Source organism: Sebastes umbrosus, chromosome 4, assembly GCF_015220745.1.
Source record: "Sebastes umbrosus isolate fSebUmb1 chromosome 4, fSebUmb1.pri, whole genome shotgun sequence".
Taxonomy (NCBI): domain Eukaryota; kingdom Metazoa; phylum Chordata; class Actinopteri; order Perciformes; family Sebastidae; genus Sebastes; species Sebastes umbrosus.
Window position 1 is genome coordinate 33,477,692 of NC_051272.1, and position 20,739 is coordinate 33,498,430.

Genomic DNA, 20,739 nt, shown 5'->3' on the forward strand with positions numbered 1-20,739 from the left:
CTTAGACACATTCGCTTACAGAATTATTCTATTATACAGACAAAAAAAGAGCATATTTACATCCCTTTAGTTGACCTTATTAATTTAGTTTAACTCCAATCTTCACCCTGACTCAAAGTACCCCACCCACGCTCAAAAATGATATTCTGTTCTTTATTTCTTGGTGTCTTAATTTAGTATTTTGGAGGGATTATTGATAATTGTTTATCAATTCTCGAGTGGAAAACAATGGTTAAGTTCAGCAACAAATCTGTGTAACAAATGGTATCAACCCAAAAAATGCTGCAACAACTTATGAGACATAATAAAGCATGGGGATGCCCATCATATACTTCTATCATAATGTTCTAAACCATTATACAGTTCATTTTAATTAATTAATTAATTAATTCATGTTTATTTCTGATTCATGACTAGAACAACTTGACACAGTGCTGAGCTCCATCTGTACCACTTCTATGAGACATCTACTGTTGACCTGCTATCTCCCGCTAAACACCCCCTGTACCCTTCTAAAAAAAAGACGAAAACAGGTCTATTGGGTTTCAGAGGGTTAAGAAATAAAAGCATCTGTCAGTATTCATGGAGTTTTTCCTTCATCATATAAAAAAAATCCTGTGTTGCTGCAATCCCAACCACAAGGAGGAAGTGATCCGATTCTGAAGGAAACATGACACACACACTGAACACACAGGCACGTTCAATCCCTCACATGCAGAGGTTAGTGGGAGTGTTCACAAGTTAGAAGCTGCTGCTCCAGTCAGACACTGTCATATTCAAACTGTATCCACTCAGCTCTGCTCTCTGATCCACCATGAAACTGTACGTGATTGTTCCACTGTGTGCTCTGTTCACCCTCACCCAACAGGTAAGAAAACACTCAGGGGGAATTACTGTAACTTTTTAAAATTGTATTACACACTGCCCATTTCAAAATGTAGATCAATTTACAAACAGCATTTAGTATTTATTTATGCCACGTTTAATATTCTTGATTTCAGGTACCTGCACATAAAGATGAACATCAGTGTGCATGTGAGTTGACTACTTCAGAGAAGGCATTCCCTCACGACAAACTCGGCAAAGTGGAGGACACTGCATCAAAATGCAACGACAACGTCACCCCACAGAAGGTAAGTAGTTATTCTCTAAACCAGACTGTAAAGAACTCATCTGTAAAGCTGTCAAAAAATATATATTAATAATGATATTTAAAACAAAAAAAACTCCTGTAAGACTCCTGCATGTATGCATTCTTGCTGATGGAGTCCTGTGTGATGTGTGATGACAGTGCCGACCTGTTTGTCTATTCTATTCAGATTCTACAGCTAGAGAGTCTGCTGCTGGGTTTGGAGCAACGTCTGCCACGGCTGCAGGAAGATGTGTCGATGCTGGAGAGGGAGGATGATGGAGAGCTCTATTCGGTCATCAGCCTGCAGGTGATAGAGAATGAACTGATGCAGATCAACCAGTTCATCGACAGGCTCAAAAGCACCACCCTGGGACACCAGCGTCTATCTGCTAACACTACCCAACAGGTATAGGTGACACCGAGTGACACTGCTCAAAGTGCAGATTGATTTTTGGTATCTATAGCAAAATGAAACTATATTATTTAAAGGAGCACTAAGACTGCACTGTCCTGTGGAATGACCATGGTGTGCAAATCTGCAGAAATGATGACTATGTTACTGTATCTACTAAGATTTCTGGCTTTCAAAGTAATTCATGTCCTGTAGCCGACATTATCATTGAGAAGTCTCCAACATCTTCACTTCTTCTTCATCAAAGACTAATGAAAGAAACTTTCTACTGATAGTGTTGCAATGCCCTTGTGTCTTTAAGAGTACTCCACTGATTTAGCATTGCACCCATAATAACATTGGCTCATTATCACTGACTCAGGATGGACAGATTTTTTTTTTTTTTTTTTTAAAGTATCAAAATCGATTCAAATCATTCTTCTTCCTGGTCCAAACCTGGTGCCTACATTACCCACAATGCAAAACTAACTGCCAAAAGTTCAGTCAGAGATTTGAGTGTGTTATAGAGAGCCTAAGTTACAACCCTTCTGGTCGACCCCATGGGATCTTATTTTGGAAAAAAAATATGAACGGTAGTCAACGGAGAGAGACAAAACTTTTTTTGATCCAGTTTGAATTGTGCCATGAATCACACATATGATGTTTGTCAATTTAAAAGATAGTTTTTCAAGTCTTTGTCGTAGTATCATTAAGTTTTGTGTGAAACCGCTCAGTGAACTACGTCTCTCTCTCGTCTCGTACAATATACGTCACCGACACTAGCTAGCTAGCTAACTTAGCTATGTTCCACGCACAAATGAAACGTTATCTGACCTGACGTCACTTGCGTGACTTCTGGGTGTGTCGTCTTTCTAATGACGTATTTTCACAGTCTGATACGTCAACAGTTTTACAACAAACTGAGACTTTCTTGACTTGCACAATTGTGTTTTAAATTGACAAACATCATATGTGTGATTCATGGCGTAATTCAAACGGGTTCAAAAAAAATATTTGTCTCTCCCCGTTGACTACCATTCATATTTTTTCCGAAATAAGGTCCCATGGTGGTCCTCCGAAAGGGGCGGGACTTAGGCTCTCTATGCAAGTAGCGGCTATTGTAGCCTGGAGCCTCTGGCCTCAAGCAGAGATGAGGAGCGGGCTACAGACTTCAGTCTTTCTAACTCTACACCAACAGATTAAAAAATATTTTCTAATCTTAAATTTTGAACTTGTAGTCTTAAACCCCAAATGACGCTGACTCAAGTGACATCACTACATTCCAGTATGATTGAAAATGTCTACCTTTGGTGCCATCTGGTGGTATCAAGAGTGACACTGGCAGACAGGTTCTATGATTATCAGCTTGCATTTTGAGCAGGTACTCATACAAAATGGTTTTAAAAAATTTACAATTTCAAAATTGTATCAGTCTTTATACACAGTCAAGATCTATTCTTTTTTAACTAATTCCATATGGGAGCTGTATTATCAAAATATTGACATATTGATTATTGTGACTTTGGTGATGAGGTTAGAAGTCGATAGGTGAAATGTCTTTCTTTATCAATGTATAAGCCAGTCTAGTTTCTCTGATGACAGGCATATATACTGTATATATATATATATATATATATATATATATATATATAAATATATATATATATAAATATATTGGGATGTCTGTTCTGTTGCTCAGTTGGAGGACCTGAGAGCAGAGATGCAGGAGCTGGAGACATACGACACCATGCAGGTGGTGAAGACACAACAAGCCAACCAGCGTCTGAAGAGAGATCTGGACCAGTGCAAGACTGGACTTGACCCCTCCGCCGAACCCACTCAGCCTCCACGTGGTATGTGCCCAAACCCACACTAAGCACCAGTGTGTGGGGAGACTTTTTTAAACTTCACTTTCACTTCCACTGGAGGCCACGAGATAGACACAATCTTAATCTGGTTGTGTAGCAATTGCTATACTTTGTTGTAGTTCACTGATGATCCACTTTGCAATTTTACATTGTGAACCCACAGAGATTGATTGGGCTTCTTGATCTAATATGTGTCAATAATGAGTTGCTTGTTATTTTACCTGAGCAAAGATGTGGCCAGTCCTTAACCTCCATCAAAATGACATCCAACATTAGAGGCCATTCTGGTTCTGAACTGTTGTTCAGCACCAATCACCACAATTTGGAAGTAGTTATCAACCAGCGGATGCCTCGCCCAACCAGCTGTACTTATTTAGTACAATTTCTTTCTCTCTTGTATTTTATACCAAGGTAACTGCCCCCACGGTCGATTTGTGAACATTACCGGGCCGAGGGTGTACACAGCAGGAGAGTACCCTGGCTCCCACAAATATGGAGCCTGGGGTCGGGATCCCAAACCAGAGGCGGGGAAGGAGAGCTGGTATTGGATGGTAATCCTGACCTCTGGCAATAAATTCGCCCACTATGTCCGTCTCTACTCCAGCCTGAGCTCTCTGATTGTTGGGGTGAGCACACCAGGTAAGAAGAACTCTTGTGTTATAGTTTTAAGTGTTATGCTACCCTTCAGCTCAGTGTGCATACTTGTGCAATTGATAGTGATGTTACGTGCTGTGCCGAGGCTTCGGAGCGTGTGTCGAGTAATCCAGGAAGTTTTCCGCGATGCGTATATCGAGGCTTGTATCGTTTTAGACCAATAACGTCATTAATGACGTCCGAAGCCTCGCTGCCCGGCCATACCGCGTCACTGGTTCAGGAAGTGGTTCAGATCTTCACTGGTTAAACCAATGCCACTTTCCAGAAGTGACACAGAACACTAATATTACCCCTCCTACCATTATTATATTATATTACACTACAATACAATACAATTATTGACCAAAGGATTGGTTTATACACTTAAGATGAATAAAACAATTACAATTTATTATACATGTATGTTATATACTCATAATATACTTACTAGAAAATATACATTATAATATATATTATATAGATATATAAATTGATTACATGGTAATGTATATTTTTTTCATTGTTTATAGTCATTCCCAACAGCCTTTACTGGCGCAAAATACAGTATATCACAGATCTGTGGTCCCAGTAGACCACAACCAGCACTGATCCCAGTAGAGCACTTACACTTACACACCAAAAATTGACATAACCTGATATTTTCAGGTGGAATTTCATTCATTCATTCATTCATTCATTCATTCATTCATTCTCACCGTGCAATATCATTTTCCACTTGTGCAATTTTGTTAATAGTCTTGTTTATTTGTCAATACTGTATATACTGCTCCTATTTTGTATACTTCCTTCTATTTAAATGGTTCATATTTTGTTACACTTTGTTTAGCTCTTTTTTTTTACTGTGTTAGCTGATGCATCTTGTTTTTTGCACTATCCCCTTTGCTGCTGTACACTGCAAATATCCCCACTGCAGGACTAATAAAGGAATATCTGATCTTATCTTATCTTATCTTATCACATGGTTAAGATCATATCTGCCTGTTTTACACTCTTTGACCACCAGGTGGTTTCGTGTGCACATGAAGCCTCGAGAAATGAACCCTTTTCCGAACCAATTTGCTGGAAAGCTTCAAAGCTTCATGAGGCTTCAGCTCGCCATCACTAGCAATTGATACTTCTAATGGACAAGAGCATGTATTAAAGTCCTACTGGTAATTACCCAACCTGTTCTCATTCCCAACCCGTATGGACGCTTGGCCAGGTGCCCCATCACTTTTTAATGCACTCGGCAGCCCTACGTATACTACGTCGCAGTTTTAAACATGTAGTTAATGTTGTGATTTCAAACAAAACTACTTTGTTATGTTTAGGAAAACATTGTGGTTTTGGGTGGTTTGTTACAGTAAGTAAGTTATATAGCCTGCGTAAGTTAAGTAGTCAACGTAAATACGTCAACGCTGACTTTTGGGTTCACACGGGACCGGTCAGCAGGACATATGTTTGTTAACCCGTCCATCCACCCCGTCCTCCTCCCTACGCGGACTTTGACGCTCTTTATACTATGTCACCTGACTTTCGGGGCACTTGCGGTGAGCGTCTAATAATGATATGGATGGGTTTACATTGGAGTTACTCTTTCCCCTTTTTCTTCTTCTTTTTCTTCTTCTTCTTCTTCTTCTTCTTTTTCTCCTTCTTCTTCCAGGTAATGTCATGATCAGCCCCTCTAACCCAACCACCAACACCATCCAGGGTCCAAATGTTGTGATGTATGGAGAGGCCTTGTACTACAACTGTTACAACCTAGACACTGTTTGTCGATTCAACCTCACCGCCAAAACCGTTACCAACTCACAACTACCAAAAGGCACCAGGTTCGCTGCTTGACTTTGTCTTTAAGATCATTATTACCTCCGCCAAGGCCGAAGGCCTAGGAAGCAGGTTATGTTTTCACTGGCGTTGGTTTGTTTATTGGTTTGTTGGTCTGTCTGTTAGCAGGATTACTCCAAAGGTCTGTGATGGATTTGAATGACATTTTTTGGAGGGGTGGGGTGTGGCACAATGAACAATCCATTAGATTTTGGTGGCGATCCAGATCATGATCTGGATTCAGGAATTTTTCTAAGGATTCCGATCAGCCAGAACATTAAGACCTCTGGGTAAAATATATGCGCAGTGTAACTGATGATGCGTTGATGAAGCATGACCCCGCCTATTTCCTTCATTTCCAAATGAAACATCACTTCTGTTTTTTTCAGGTTTAACTCAAAGGGGAACTTCTGCCGCCTTGATGAATGCTACCCGTTCACCGACCTGGACCTAGCGACAGATGAGTCAGGCGTCTGGGTGATCTATACCACCAACCAGGACTTTGGCAACCTGGTGTTGTCCAAGGTGGAGGAGGGCGAACCGCTGACGCTTGGCCAAACCTGGTACACCTCCGTCTACAAGCAGGCGGTGACTAACACCTTCATGGCCTGCGGCGTGCTCTATGCGACGCGGTACGTCGACAAAGATTTGGAGGAGATCTTCTACTCGTTTGACACCGCGACAGGGGTGGAGAGGTTCAACATTGGCGTCTTCATCAACAAGATGTCTCCCAACATTATTGCCCTGAACTACAGCCCTGTGGACCAGATGCTACATGCCTACTGTGACTCCAACATGGTCTCCTACAAGGTTTTGTTTAGCTAAATGGACAATGCTGACAATGTTTCCATAAAAGCCTGTATCTAAATAATGGCTGCAGTAATAGTGACCAGCATGAACAAATAAAGGTGACTCGTTAATGAAGGCCAGCAAAAAGCATTGAGGGGGTGTGAAATTACCTGTACTATACATGGTACACATGGTAAATTGACGTGGTAAATTCGGCATAATGTACATTTGCATTGCAAGACCTAGTTCTCCCTGTTCAGACCTGGCACTAACATGCGTCCTCAGTGATCCAAACACAATTGGACAGCTTTAGGTACGTCTGGCATTAGAATGCGTCTCCACATGCATCTCCAGTGACCGTTTATGATACAATCTCACTTCCCCGCTCTATATGCAAATAAACACGTAGTAAGCACATGGCTAATAGGGCAGACGTTGTGACGTAATATAACAGGAATGTCAGTAGTAATATCCTACATATTCGTGAATTCAGGCACATTTCATTAACATCAAAATGAAAGGTTATTGTACCGCCGACACCGCCGCCTTTGCCAGGCAACGGCGGGGCACAGAGCTTAAGGGGGGCCGGGGATGAGAGCAGGCGGGCGGGTATCAGCTCCGTGCAAAGCACCGGCACAAAAACACAGACACATCTCCATCAGTATGATAATAATGCACTTTATGTGCCTAGTCTGATGGTCTGTAGATATGTAGCCTATAGATAAGGTATATTTTAATAAAATACAGTTTTACCGACAGAATACAGAAGAGCACAGAAGCCGTTTCCATGCTGCAAGGCAGACAAGCGCTCGTGTCTGCCTGTCTATTCACATGAGGAGCTCAGAGACCCCGTGGATCCCAGCGGGACGTCAGTTGTGTCCTTAATGTGGCCCAGGACACATTCACTACACACTGCTAAAAGAATGTGACAATATGGGGCACAGACCACCTCTGGATCTGAGTGATCAGACCTCAATGCGTCTTGACACCTCTCCTTAGACCTGTCCATTTGGGACTCTTGGGACTCAGGACGCACGTTTATACCAGGTCTGAACAGGGCTTCTATAGTGGATTAATGTATGTACCTATAGTGTGGAGACATTAGGATTTTCTAGAATCCATCTATCTGCATGAGGTGAGGAAGACATGTTGTTTACAATATGATGTTAAAACATAATAAAAAAATACTTTCAACTGTTTGAAGTTCACTAATGTGTGTAGCAGTTGCTCTCATCGAGGGGTGGGATCTGTCCGTTAAATAATATGTATCTCAGAAATTAGATTTTGTCACAGCAGAAGTAAGAGCTGTGCAAAGTGAAGTGAGAACTGCTCACCATACGTTGAACTGATATGACAGCACAGATGTCTACACAACTGAAAATGATCAGACACCTGACTCCACACAATTCTGACATAAAGTCTTTATTTCTTACTTGTTACTTGATCAGTACATGGACAGAGACAGCTTACTTTTTATATTTATTTGTATAGAATATATTTAAACTTTACATTACACATCTGAATGACAGCAAAGTAGGTAAGAGTCCTTCTACTGTTGTGAATAGAAACAAGCTCATAGGGAAGACTCCCACAATATGAAACAACCAAACGAGAAAAAAAGAACTTATTGCTCAATACAAATCAATTATAATGGCAGTATGAATAAGAAGAATAATAGTAGTACACAGGAACCAATATCATTATATATCAAGATGAGGTTACACCTATTGTTGCCTATAAAAAAGAGAAACTCCAAGGGAAGAGGAAACAGAAATATGTCGACGTTTTCTTCACAATACAGTAGTGTTAGAGTGTTCGGGTCGGGTAACCTGCTCTATAAATAAAAAGTATCTACAAGTGCAAGGAGGACCAAGGTCTATACAAACTGATCGAGCGCCAGCTTACAGGAGCTGTCGACTTTCACAAATCGCTACTGAACTTCACTATTTATAGACCTTAAGGAGGAGCAGGAGGGAGCTGGGTTTTCATGTGCGGGGTTAAATGTCAAAGATGTGGAGCGGGGATAGAAGTGCAAACCATAGCGAGGGCTTCTGAGAGGCGTAGGTTGACAATACTGTACAGCACTTCAAAAAAAGGACAAAATACATTCAGGAGCCCCCCAGGCAGTTTGGGTAGAAGTCGTGTGGGAGGAAACCTAAGTGTAGATGGCAGAAAATAGCTTAGAGAAGAGAGGAAACGCTGAAAGAAGACCGTATACTTCGCTACATGCAAACTTCAGCGTTCATGGAATTCATCCACGAGGTTCTGCGAGGAGCAACTGAGGTGTTTGATCTGACCGTCTAATATCTTGTCATAATTTCCACATGTCAGGATTTGTTTTTTCCCAACTATTACATTTATTGGATATTTCAAACAATTCAACAGTAATCTCTCCAGTTTCATCAAAATCACATTCGTTTTCTTTTAACATTCATTCATTCACTCTTTTTCAGGTCAGAATCTCTCTCTCTTATGTTTTGGTAACAATCCCCTCTGTTCTTCTTTGCTTGAAACCCGCCCTCCACATATTCTCTTACCTATCTGCTGGTCTCTAGGGCCCCCTGGTGCTCAGAAACACGACTAACACTACCAACATTTTTAAAAAGTGACTTCAGCTGATAGCCCTTTAGGGTGCGACTGGGTTTGCCTGTGAGAGCCGGGGCACCTTTTTTTTTTTAGGGGGAAGGGGTTATTTTTTTAAGGTGGCTGGGGGTTGCCCTACATTCTGAGCTTGGTGCCCAAATGGCTCCAAAAAAGCCCCGCCCCTTACAGGCCACCTCAGGCAAGCGCACACCTCAGCAATTGAAAGCTACGCCCCTTCTGACATGGGACCAAAAGGGTGTTTTTGTAAAACTGGAAACAGGAGAAGGTGACTGTGGTACATGAATACTGTACATTACTAAGCCAAAGAAACAGGGGGCCCCCCCATCTCTGGTCACTATTGACAAGGTTGTCCAGTATTACAGCAGATAACAGCACACAGCTTCACTAGTCTAAAACTATACTTATACACATGCTCTACACTGGTGAGATGATGGTTACACATCACATCAAAACACACACTGACCACATAACAATGGATTCCTTCTTGTGTGTGATTTTGTTGGCTTAGTTCCCTTACAAAGCACAGCCCACGCAGGTTTAATTTGAGAAGGTGAGTGAAAATGTGTATGTGCATGGGGGTATGTTTGTGGTTGTGGCTACGTGTGTGTGTGTGTGTGTGTGTGTGTGGGTGTGTGTGTGTGTGTGTGGGTGTGTGTGTGGGTGGGTAGCTTTGGTATATCCATGGAGTGGGGCTGGGCGCTGTAAGGGAAGGCTGCTGCGAGTTCTTTGGTGGTGACCCGGAAAGAGAGCTCGTCGGGTCGGCCTGGTCCTGCCTCGGTCCCCCCTGGTCTAGTTTGGTTTGGGTCAGAGTGTGATTGTCATGTTAGAGACCACAAAGAGCCGACTATGGCCAGAACCGCGTCCATGCGCTGGAGTTACAGACTGATGATGCATCCATGGCTCTATTGAACTATAGTCACATGCACGATGCTAATGAAGAATGCCCTAATACTAGATACTATACTCTGATACTAGAATGCCCTAAGATTACTTTCACATACACATGCATATACATTTTAATAAATACTAATTCTAGCCTATATTCATGTAGTGGATTGGCTTAGAAATGCGAGATGACACACAGGTTAAAGCTGCACTCAGCAACATTGCACTAATGTGGCTCTGAAAGGCAGTATTAAGTAACAGCAGTACTAGTAATAATGGAAGATTTGAGCTTCAATAATTGATAATGTGATGTGTCCTGTTCGCCAGCCTCAGCGTCACGCCTAATGGAGTGGAGCTTTTTCCGGATTAGACCACTTTTTAAGTGCTTCTTAGAAGACAGTTTGGTTTAATTTGTCTCTTCCTTGCAGAAAAGTGACATAACAAGTTATTACGTCTGTAGTGTCCTGATTGGTGTGGATAGAATTATCTTGCGTTGCACTACACATTTTGCAATTTCAGCTCATGCAGATACAATAATATAATGATTATATTTTAAGCAGTTTCTTCCTTCACTCTGTAAGGTATCGATTATAAGTGAGCGATTAAAGTCTGGAAACACAAGCCCAATTCCACCTGTGAGTTGTTTGCTGATCAAGAGTAACTTTGCTGCTACATTTGCTATGTTATATTCATATCAATCATTTTAAGCTTATTTGATACTAAACAATAGATGGACTCCAGCGGCTCACAAATCGCAGATTGTCATCTTGCTCAAAATCAAGACAATTCAAACACGAGTTTGGTTGTACTTAGACCAAATCACGTACAGATTATCGCGGTAAAAGCAATTAAAACGGATGGACTCCCTGGTGGTGTAGTGGCTAGGTTTCGCTTAACCACTGGTGGCCTGAAACGCATGTATGCTGATGGTACCCCTCTCATTCTACGTGTAGTTTACACGTTTGACATAAAATCTTACCAAGTGCAGCTTTAAATCAGCGTGGTGTGCTCTAGCTATGCTCTATAGGTGCACTTGGCTACGACAGGCTGTGTTCTGTTGTCTGTTAAATCCTGGACACACCCCCCTCTGACACTTACCAGTCACTCATAGAGAGAAATAACCATTTCTTGCAAACAACGCAGAGAGAGATCACTCACATTGTGTCCATACAACGAAAGAATAAACTGCAAAAAAAAGATGCAATACACTTTTTCATTGCAGTACAATATAAAAGTTCTGTTTTCCTTGCTATATCCTGCACTTTCACCTTCTCTGACACATTTCCATCATTAACAGCAGCTTATATCATATATCGCTGTGTGGACTGTTGACAGACGGAGGGTGGGGGGGGGGGGGGGGGGGGGGGTAGGTGCAGGCAAAGAATGAGTAGACAGTTTGCAAACACAAGAATGACACTACAAGAACAAAACAAGTTGCCTAAATCTTTAAGTGCTGGGTGACAGGGGTGGGGTCGAGGTGGGTATTTCAAGGTGTGGTTGGGGGGTGTTAGTAGCAACACGTATGGTATTTTACAGGTGGAGCAGGGAAGAAGATGACAGACAAAGGGATCTGGAGGAGACAGATGAAGACAGAGAGAGAGCTGTCTCCATCTTGTTCATCGGCTTTCCTTCCTGTCGCTGTCTCGTTCTACCATCTACCGTGTCTGACTACAGAGAGGCGGTCACACCTTCATCTCCACCACCCTTAACCCCACCATCTTGCTCTTTCTTTCTCCATCCCTCTAGTAGCCCTCCCGCCCTCTTCCTATGGCTGGCCGACTCCTCAGCAGGACACCTCCATGGTGTGGGTGACAGTGCCGACTCCCTCGGTGCTGTCGGAATGGGTGCAGGCCCGAGAACGGGACCCGCCGTCAATGGAGCTGGCGCTGGTCAGGGAGGCCGTCCTAGAACGAACCAGGCGGGTCATACTGGCGGAGGGCACTGGGAGGAAAGGGAAGGGTGGGGAAAAGAACGAATCCAGCATTACATTTTGTAAAAAAAAAAAAGTGTGATCAGTTGATATTATGTAGATGTTGGGAGTACATGCTAATTTGGACAACTGAAAAATATCTCTTTTTGTAGCTGGTGAGAAAAGACAGCTGACTGGCTCACATAACTGCCCTGAATGGTTGGAGTTGTTCATTAAAGCTGTCAGTGTGTCTACATAGAGACACATTGCCAGCACCATGCACTTTGTGTTATATAAAGCTCAGTTCTCCTAATAGAGCTGTATTATAAGCTATTCATTATTAATCAATTAAAGCAAGAAGTTTTTGGCATCATTGGGCAAAAATTCCATAATAACCTTTCAGCATATTGTAATTCAAGTGTTCTGAGAGATAAGTAGACTTCTGCACCTCCTCATGGCTCTGTTTTCACGCTTTAATAAATCTAGCCTGTGACGGGAGACTTTGACCAATCACAGGCCATTTCAGAGAGAGCGTTCCTATTGGCTGAGCTCCGGCTGGCTGGTGGGCGGTGCTTGGTATTTCCTCAACAGATCTCGACATGGCTGCCGGGTCACAAACTTTCTCGTTTTACAGCCAAACAGTACACTACAAGATGTTTCTGACAATATATGAGGAGAGAAATAGGCAATGAATTCAATAAATTAATTGCATAGTAGTAGTAATTAAGGCCACAAAATAATAACTATATGCCGCATAAATACAAAAACATTGGCTCCAGCTTTAAGCGTCCTGTATCAGTCCAAGTAACGCCGGGTCAGTCTTGTTTGGTTCTTGTAGAAATGTCAAGCGGACAATTTTGAGTCTCAGAAGTACACCTTGAAAGTTTCATATTGTATACTGTGCTTATGTAGTTTAGGCTCAGCAGTTAAGAGCAGAATCCGCATAACATTGAGGACAATTTTAGTTTTTACTTGTGTTCAGTCAGCAGTTTATGGAGTTTTTATTGGCTTACGTTCTCATGTGATTGCAATAACTAGATGTAGTGTTTTGTTGGCCATTCTCACTTAAAGCCTAAACTATTGGTTGTGTAAAAATATTGTAATTTGTTACAAACTTAGTCCAAAAGGTTGTGCTCAAAGCTAGCTGAGGGCCATGCAAAGAGCATTGGAGATGCAATGGCAAAGGAATGTGGGGAGGGGAAGTAAGGGCAGTATATTTTTCCGTGGGAGGAAAATATATTCTTGATAAAACAATGATGGAGTATAATGTACGGAAGCCCTGAGGGCCAAGTGAGTCTGATCGAAATTGTTTTCTTTCCTGTGTTTATGACGTGTTGCCAAAATGAGTATTACAACAACAAACACTGAGAAAAATGATCCTAACAAAACAAAACAAAATTCACCTGCCAAATTTTATTTCCCCGCCTGTTTTCACAGAAAATGTAACTTCAAAAAACGATCCTAGTAAAACGTTTTCCCTGTTACACAGATAAAAACAAAAATATAAGGAACTTATCCTGTAAAACCCTTTTTCACCTGTTCTTAAAGGTATAATATGCAGGAATTTCCTAAAAAAACAAAACAATGTATAGACTGATACAAAAATAATCCATCTCAATCATCACTAGAAGTGGTGTCTGTTTCTGTATCCTGTATTGTCTCTTTTCTCCTTTTATTTTGCTGTGTTCGGGACTCTTCTGGACTTCAGCGATAATGTTTTATTTCTCTGATTCACTGCTCTGTTTTCACTAACGCCGCTCCCTCTCTTCATTCACTCTATACCTCGTGTGTTTACAAACAATAATAACCAACAACTGTTACATATTATACCTTTAAGACATAAACACACGACAGAAAACAATTTAGATCAGATTTAGAAAATGGATCAACAGAATGTTTTTTCTCAATTGCCTCTCAGGGTTTCCGTATTAATGTCCTCAGGATAAAAAACAAAAACAAAAAAAAAAACTAGAAATGACAGCAAAAGTAAAAATTTCATAACAGCCCAAAATATTGTATTCATAACCAAATTAAATTCAAATAAATTTTAAAATGCCAATGTCATCAAATAGGGCAGCAATAAGAGGTCAGAGGTGAAGGGGGAGGAGGAAGTACCTGGCCCTCCACTCAACCTCCGATCCTTCACATAAGCGACTGAGAGAACGGGGCGGGGGAGACAGAGGGCAAGATTAACACAGCTCATGTCCCTCTGCACGAAATACATCAATCACAACACACTCAGACATTACTACAATAATACTTCTGCTGAAAAAAGCTTTTTATAAGAAATTACTGCAAAGGCTAAGACACAAACATGAAATCACACTCTCACTCACTAAGTACAGTCTGTTTTTCTGGATACTTACTGTAGCCCATTCCCTGCAGGAAATACTTGAAGGCTTCAGTCAGCTTCCCAGGCTGGAAAACAACACATTAGAGTTTTCATTTCGCTGAACAAATGTCAAATATGGATGATGCATTCATGGTCTGTCTGATTTTTTTTTAAAATTGGGTTTGGTTGTATGGCAACCTGTTAATTATGCAAGGTTGTGTGTTACCTGTGTGAGCTGGGGAAGTCCACCAGAGTCAGCCATCTACCACGAGAGGAGAGAGCAGCAATTAACCAAACTGCTAATAGCTCACAACTAGACACAGAAAATGTACTGTACTCCCTCTCTCTATGAACAGTTCTGCAATAGAAACTCATGTTGCTGTTTTTTTCCTGTCATTACATCATATTGCAGTCTTGTATCCTAAAAATTACATTCCCATACAACAAAACTGCATTATGAATTACGCTTCGAGGGAAACATAGTTAATATATAACATGTATAACATTAACATTTCAATATGGACCAATTAGCACATATCTATTTACTATGTAGGGTATAGCCTATATCAGTGGTTCTCAAACTTTTTTCAATAATGTACCCCCTTTGAAATATTTTTTTGCCAAGTTCCCCCTAAGTAGCGCATTTTTGGTAGAAAAAAAAATGGCATATTGAATATAAAATGTAGTTTATCGAACTTACATTTACATTTTTTCATTGAACTTATAATAACTTAATAATTATTATTTTAGGAATTATATATATATATTTTTTAATTGCAGTGCAGAACTCAAGACCCCATTTGAGAAACACTGGCCTATATGCTATATACTGTATATATACAATGTTAGGTAAGCTGTTTCTTTCCCACAGTTTACATGTCGGTGTAAAATGTTTACGATGGTCAAAATTGAACGATTGAGAATTTCATTTAGCATCATACTTTGTGTTAATTGGGATAATTATTTATGCCTTAATTTAGCATTTAGGAAAACACTTGTGCAGGCTATGTTCTTAAGTGTTTTAGACTATGGGGACATTATTTACATGCATGCTGCCTCCTCTACACTTCGCTGTCCAGATTCTGTGTATCAAAGTTCTCTGCGTTCTATATCCAACTCATTATCCCTGTTCATATCATTGTGTACTTTAAGATATGGTGTCCTGGTCTTCATTAAGCCTAAGGAGACAGCAGCATTAGTATATTTTTATTTACAAAGCCATACTGGGCAAACTCCCTTCATATCTGTGTAATCTCCTATCACTCACCAACAGCTATTATAACTTTCGCTCCACTAGATGGCTGCTCTACCGGGTACCGAGGATTTGCTCGGAACTTGGTAGAGCAGCTTTCGCCTACTTTGCGCCCTGGTCATGGAATAACCTTCAGAACACACTACAGCTTCATGATTTTGTCTCCCTGGGAGAGTTCAAAGCTCAGATAAAAAACTGTGTAACTGAAGAGTGCAATTGCTATTCCTAAACTGGATTTTGTATTATGTATCTGTTGTCTTTTGTCTGTTTTAACATGCTCCATTGTTTAATTTTTAATGGTGTGCCATCTTGGCCAGGTCTCCCTCAAAAAAGAGATTTTAATCTCAAGGGACCTCCTGGTTAAATAAAGGTTAAATAAATAAATAAAAAAAACAAAAAAACATTAAATATATAAATTGAAGTTGTGCTTGCACAACAAATCCGACTTTTTCTCAAATGATGGAGTAGATGAAGCTGAGGGCAAACAGTTACCTTTAGGAAGGTGGTGTTGGTTGGGTCCAGTTTGGAGTTGCACTCGACCTTGAGGACAAAAACAGCATGTTGAACTGAATAAGCCCAAAAGGTGCAGTAACGAAAAAAACACTTGTTAACTTTATGGAATGTTAATGGAATACTTAACGCCATTATACAAATGGTCATTTTGGCATGCGAGAAAAACAAAGTTTTCTTCAATAATTTAAGGAAACATGGGGTGTGTAACTGATATACAGATGATTATTTTGGGGGTGAAGTATCCCTTTAAAGATGGTCAGGACTTGGAGAGGAACTGTGGATGTGCTGTATGTATAGTTTAAAGCCTATATGGAGACTATATCAGTGTGTGTGTGTGTGTGTGTGTGTGTGTGTGTGAGTGACCCAGATACTGCAGTGTGCTGCAGAGATGAGTCACTCCAGCAGGCTGAGAGCACAGCCGCAGTGTGCACACACACACACACACACACACAAAGTAGACAGATGTGCACAGATACACACACACATACACACAACGCATGACCACTCATACTTGTGGACACACACAACACAGCCAGTGTTTGTGCAATGTTTTTGCTCTGTGCTGCTTCCTGCTGCGTTTAATCTCTAATCCTTCAAAACAGATAGCCAAATTATATATTTTACTGCCCAAACATGTTGAATATGAATTGTGGAAATTCAAAAAATATATATTTCTGTGTTTCTTGTATTGAACAGTTGCATAAATTAGCTTCACTGTCAGACAATTATAAATCACAACAACAAAACTGATTGACTGCAAATGATTTTGCATGATATGCAAATGTAAGTCTGAAATGTATGCATCTCTCAACATATTCCATTTCTCTCTAACAGCAGAGGAAGCATATAAAGGAATGTGTCGTATAAGTGGGAGCAAACACAGCAGCATCATATCAGCGTATACAAAACATCAACATAACCTCTGTCTGTCTCATCCAATAAAACAACCTCTGTTCATCTCTCGCTTCCTCACACTGCTTCCCTCCATTGCTCTGTCGCTTTCCATCTCTCCATCTTTCTCTCTTCCAAGATGTTTTATAACATCCCCTCCCCCCCGTATCCCATCTCCATCCCATTCCTCCGACTGACAGGAGAGTGAATTGATTTCAATTTCAACATGCGGCAGACTAACTGGTGCATAAATATATGGGCCACTTCAAACTAGCAAACCAGACAGAGCGAGGCCATCCGGCCCCTGGAGAACAGATGCGCACACACACACTCACGCACACACACACACACACACACACACACACACACACACACACACACACACACACACACACACACACACACACACCTATAGTATCACAGACATGCATTACACACACAGATGGACAGACATACACACAGAGTCCTGAGGGTGCAGAGAGAGTGTCTCTGCTGGCTGACCTGTTTCTGTTTTACTGAATAAGGACAAACTACCAGGATTTAAATGCCAAGTACAAAACACTGAAGAGGGCAAGAACAGGGGGAGGAGGGTTGGTGTTTAGAGCTCCAGATAGACTTAGAAGCATAAATAAGTTATCTCAGTGGGTAAACGAAAAGGAGTGGAGCTAAAGAAGGAAGACATCTGGTGAAACAGAGGTACTGCATGATGAGACAAAGAGAGAGAAGTCGAGCATGGAAGAGAGATGATGGACTCACCACTCCCTCCTCAGCTGGAGCATTGTCTCCCACAACCAGCATCGCAGGACACCTACAGGAACATTTAGGATGTTTAGACAAGTAGCTGGAGGTTCTGACTTCAGGAGGATCAGAATTGTGGTTATATGTTGAGTTGTTTTAGCCTGATTATTTCAGTATTGGTATGATTTTGTTACATTGATTAATCAATTACTTGTTTAGTTTGTAGAAGGTGATGTCTTAAAATTGTTTGTTTTGTCCAACAGTCCAAAACTCCCAAATATTCTATTTACAGTGATATTAAGCAGCAACTTTTATATTTAAAGTTACTATGAGGAACTTTTAACTGGCTACGAAACAGTCTCAATTTAATACTGATGCCTCTATATGACCTACATAAGTAAACGAGACCATCAGCGAGAAGATTAGCTATTTCTATAGAGTTATTCTTAATGCTTGTCATCGGTGCCGCCAGGTCTGATTGCGCGCAAAATCAGATGAAATCACGAAAATCACAAAAAACTCCTTCAGCTCAGTCTCCAGCGGGGCCTCCAACAGCAACTAGTCTGTCGCGCACAGACCCAGACCCGGCTCCGACACCATGCCCAGGCCATATTTCTGAACCCGCTGGAGGGAAGGGAGGTACGGGAGAACCAGAACCAGGACTGCACAGGGCAGATTGTCAGACCCTGCTGCAGTATAAGGAGAGATTTTCTTAAGGGAATCTGGTGCTCGTAAACACTTCCACTTTTGCCCACTGGGACCACCAAAATCAACACAAAATAAAAGTTCTTTGTACTAGCTTTAAATCTATTAAATATTAACCTCAATTAGATCAAAATCAACTGGTATGATGAAACTGTGTCTGCAGACTCACTTCAGGGTCTTGGCGTTGAGCACCGTCCCAGCGCGATTCATCTCAAGGTCCCTCCGACTGAAAGAGACATTATGAATGTTGAGATAAAGTGCTTGTTTGTTTGTTTGTTTGTGTGTGCGTGTGAGTAGGAAATTGTATCACTCCACCTGTTATACATGTTCCAGAAAAGCTGCAGATTGAACTGGTTGACGGTGTTGTTGATCTGTTGCCTGTAGCTCTGCACAAGCTCTGTGTTGTTCATCAGCTCCTCCTGTGGACAAAACGCACAAACTGGCTCAATATCTGCCTGTAACAGATGACATTTTTATCCTTGCTTTGTCTTTTCATATTTTGAAGAAGTACCATTGAAAAACAATTACTGTCCAATTTTTATACCCAGACCCTGAGCTTATACCTGACTGAAAAGATGTGGCAGCACAGTATCTGGCAGAGCGCTGGTCAGACCTGACAGCTGGGGGGAAAGACAGGGAGATTGTAAACAAAAAGCAGGCCTACATTTGTAATTGTATGTGTGATATCCAGTGATAAACAGGTACCTTGGTGGCAGCCCAGTCAATCCAGCCTTTGCCGTTGGGGTCGATGTTGAGCAGAACCAAACCCTCCACCATGTCAGGGAAGATCAGCTGAGAGCAAAACACGTAGAAACACATGTAGTCTGGGATTCAGAGGTAGCACACTTTGACAAAAATCACTGCTCAGAAGAAATCCTGAATATCTATATAAGTTTAATCCAGCACTGGGCTCATTCTGAACAGTAAGTACAATGTAGGAGAATCATGATGTGACTTACTGCAAACTTGGCCAGAATGTAAGCTCCAGCTCCAACTCCGATCCCAACAATGCTCTTAAATCTAAAAAAAAAAAAAGATCCATTAGAGGCAATATTTTAAAGATAAATAATGATACACTATTGTAAATAGTTCATATGTGCGGAGGCTACGCGGATACAAGAATTTGAACAGAGTACTGTGACAGTCTGGTGTGCCTGTACCATGTTACAGAACGGCTTTGACGGATTGAAATTCATGCTTTACGCAGAGCCAAGTTCTGTGTTCTGCGGCTGGTACTGTACTGTATGTCCGGGCTAAAATTACATTCTGTTGGCAAGAAATGCGATATTATCTATTTCTATAACCTACAGAAACTGCTCAGGAATGAAAGAGGCTTGCTAGTAGAGTAACCATGGCCATGGAGCTACGCTGTGTTAAATGCTTCAGAAAAGTGTAAACTGGCTTTCATTTTTTGTTTTCTATTTTCTGTTATGGAACAGCGTGTAGCATTTAGGGGGAACTATTGAGAGAAATGGAATATAATATCAATAAGTATGTTTTCTTCAGTGAATAATCACATGAAAATAGGAGTTTTTTGTATTTTCATTACCTTAAGCTGGGCATACACTGTACGATTTTAGAAAGGTTGTTGTGTACTGTACCAGTAGATCGTTTATGTAAAGCCAAAGCTCACGATTTATGTGAACACCCTGGCTAGGAAGATGTGGACAGTATGGCGCTTGTCCATTTTGCAGAGAGAATTGGAGGTAAGCTAGCTACGTTTTACTACATCTATCTATAGTACATTGTTATCTTGGTAGCTACGCTCTGATTACTGTAAAAAGAAGAGGAAAAATGGCGCTGACGCTGGGGAATCGGCTCGTGGCTCTGCTTCAACTGTGTGAGAGCCTGTGGACGGCCGACCAAAATTTCGGACATTCAGAAATTCATCTGACTGTCCGACGGCCGGTCGGGAGGAGTTAATCGGTCATCAGTTCCCCCTGTACACTGCACGGCAAACGGCGCCCGACAAAGCTGTAATTCGGTCTGACTCTAAAATGAGTAGTGTGGCTCAGAATTCATGCCAGAAACGGGCTGAAATCGTACAGTATATGCCCAGCTTTAGAATGATCCATTTATATCTACATATGAAGCGGTCCTGTTCACGGGGCCATGTTTCTACAGTAGCCCAGAACAGACAAACCAAACAACTGGCTCTAAAGAAGGACATTCGCGTTTTTGCGTCGGCCACCGTAGTTCTCCACCACGCTTGGCGCACGGGAGAAGTTTCGGTTGGTTGCTATCTGCAAATCTCACCGCTGGATGCCGCC

At 41.3% G+C, this 20,739-nt stretch overlaps 2 protein-coding genes across 8 annotated transcripts in view; one reads left to right on the forward strand and one right to left on the reverse strand.

The window, feature by feature from the left end:
* Positions 1 to 691: 691 nt before the first annotated feature.
* LOC119486181 (olfactomedin-4-like) lies at positions 692 to 6,775 on the forward strand. Its single transcript, XM_037766076.1, has 7 exons — positions 692 to 868; positions 1,002 to 1,133; positions 1,320 to 1,538; positions 3,223 to 3,376; positions 3,803 to 4,030; positions 5,688 to 5,856; positions 6,241 to 6,775. Exons 1-7 carry the CDS (start codon positions 815 to 817, stop codon positions 6,674 to 6,676), a joined length of 1,392 nt encoding a protein of 463 aa, XP_037622004.1. The 5' UTR covers positions 692 to 814; the 3' UTR covers positions 6,677 to 6,775.
* Positions 6,776 to 8,458: 1,683 nt separating this feature from the next.
* Positions 8,459 to 20,739, reverse strand: part of ndrg4 (NDRG family member 4) — a 68,500-nt gene continuing 56,219 nt past the window's right edge. For 3 of the 7 annotated variants that reach the window (XM_037766068.1, XM_037766070.1, XM_037766071.1), the window contains 11 exons: positions 19,429 to 19,489; positions 19,175 to 19,261; positions 19,033 to 19,089; positions 18,785 to 18,888; positions 18,639 to 18,695; positions 17,783 to 17,834; positions 16,115 to 16,162; positions 14,597 to 14,632; positions 14,405 to 14,456; positions 14,154 to 14,192; positions 8,459 to 12,070 (listed from right to left, as the gene is read on the reverse strand). In XM_037766068.1, the coding sequence (XP_037621996.1) occupies positions 11,913 to 12,070; positions 14,154 to 14,192; positions 14,405 to 14,456; positions 14,597 to 14,632; positions 16,115 to 16,162; positions 17,783 to 17,834; positions 18,639 to 18,695; positions 18,785 to 18,888; positions 19,033 to 19,089; positions 19,175 to 19,261; positions 19,429 to 19,489 (751 nt within the window). In that variant the 3' untranslated portion in view covers positions 8,459 to 11,912. The remainder of the gene's footprint in view (positions 12,071 to 14,153; positions 14,193 to 14,404; positions 14,457 to 14,596; positions 14,633 to 16,114; positions 16,163 to 17,782; positions 17,835 to 18,638; positions 18,696 to 18,784; positions 18,889 to 19,032; positions 19,090 to 19,174; positions 19,262 to 19,428; positions 19,490 to 20,739) is intronic. The other 4 variants (XM_037766073.1, XM_037766072.1, XM_037766074.1 and 1 more) reach the window with 4 other exon arrangements.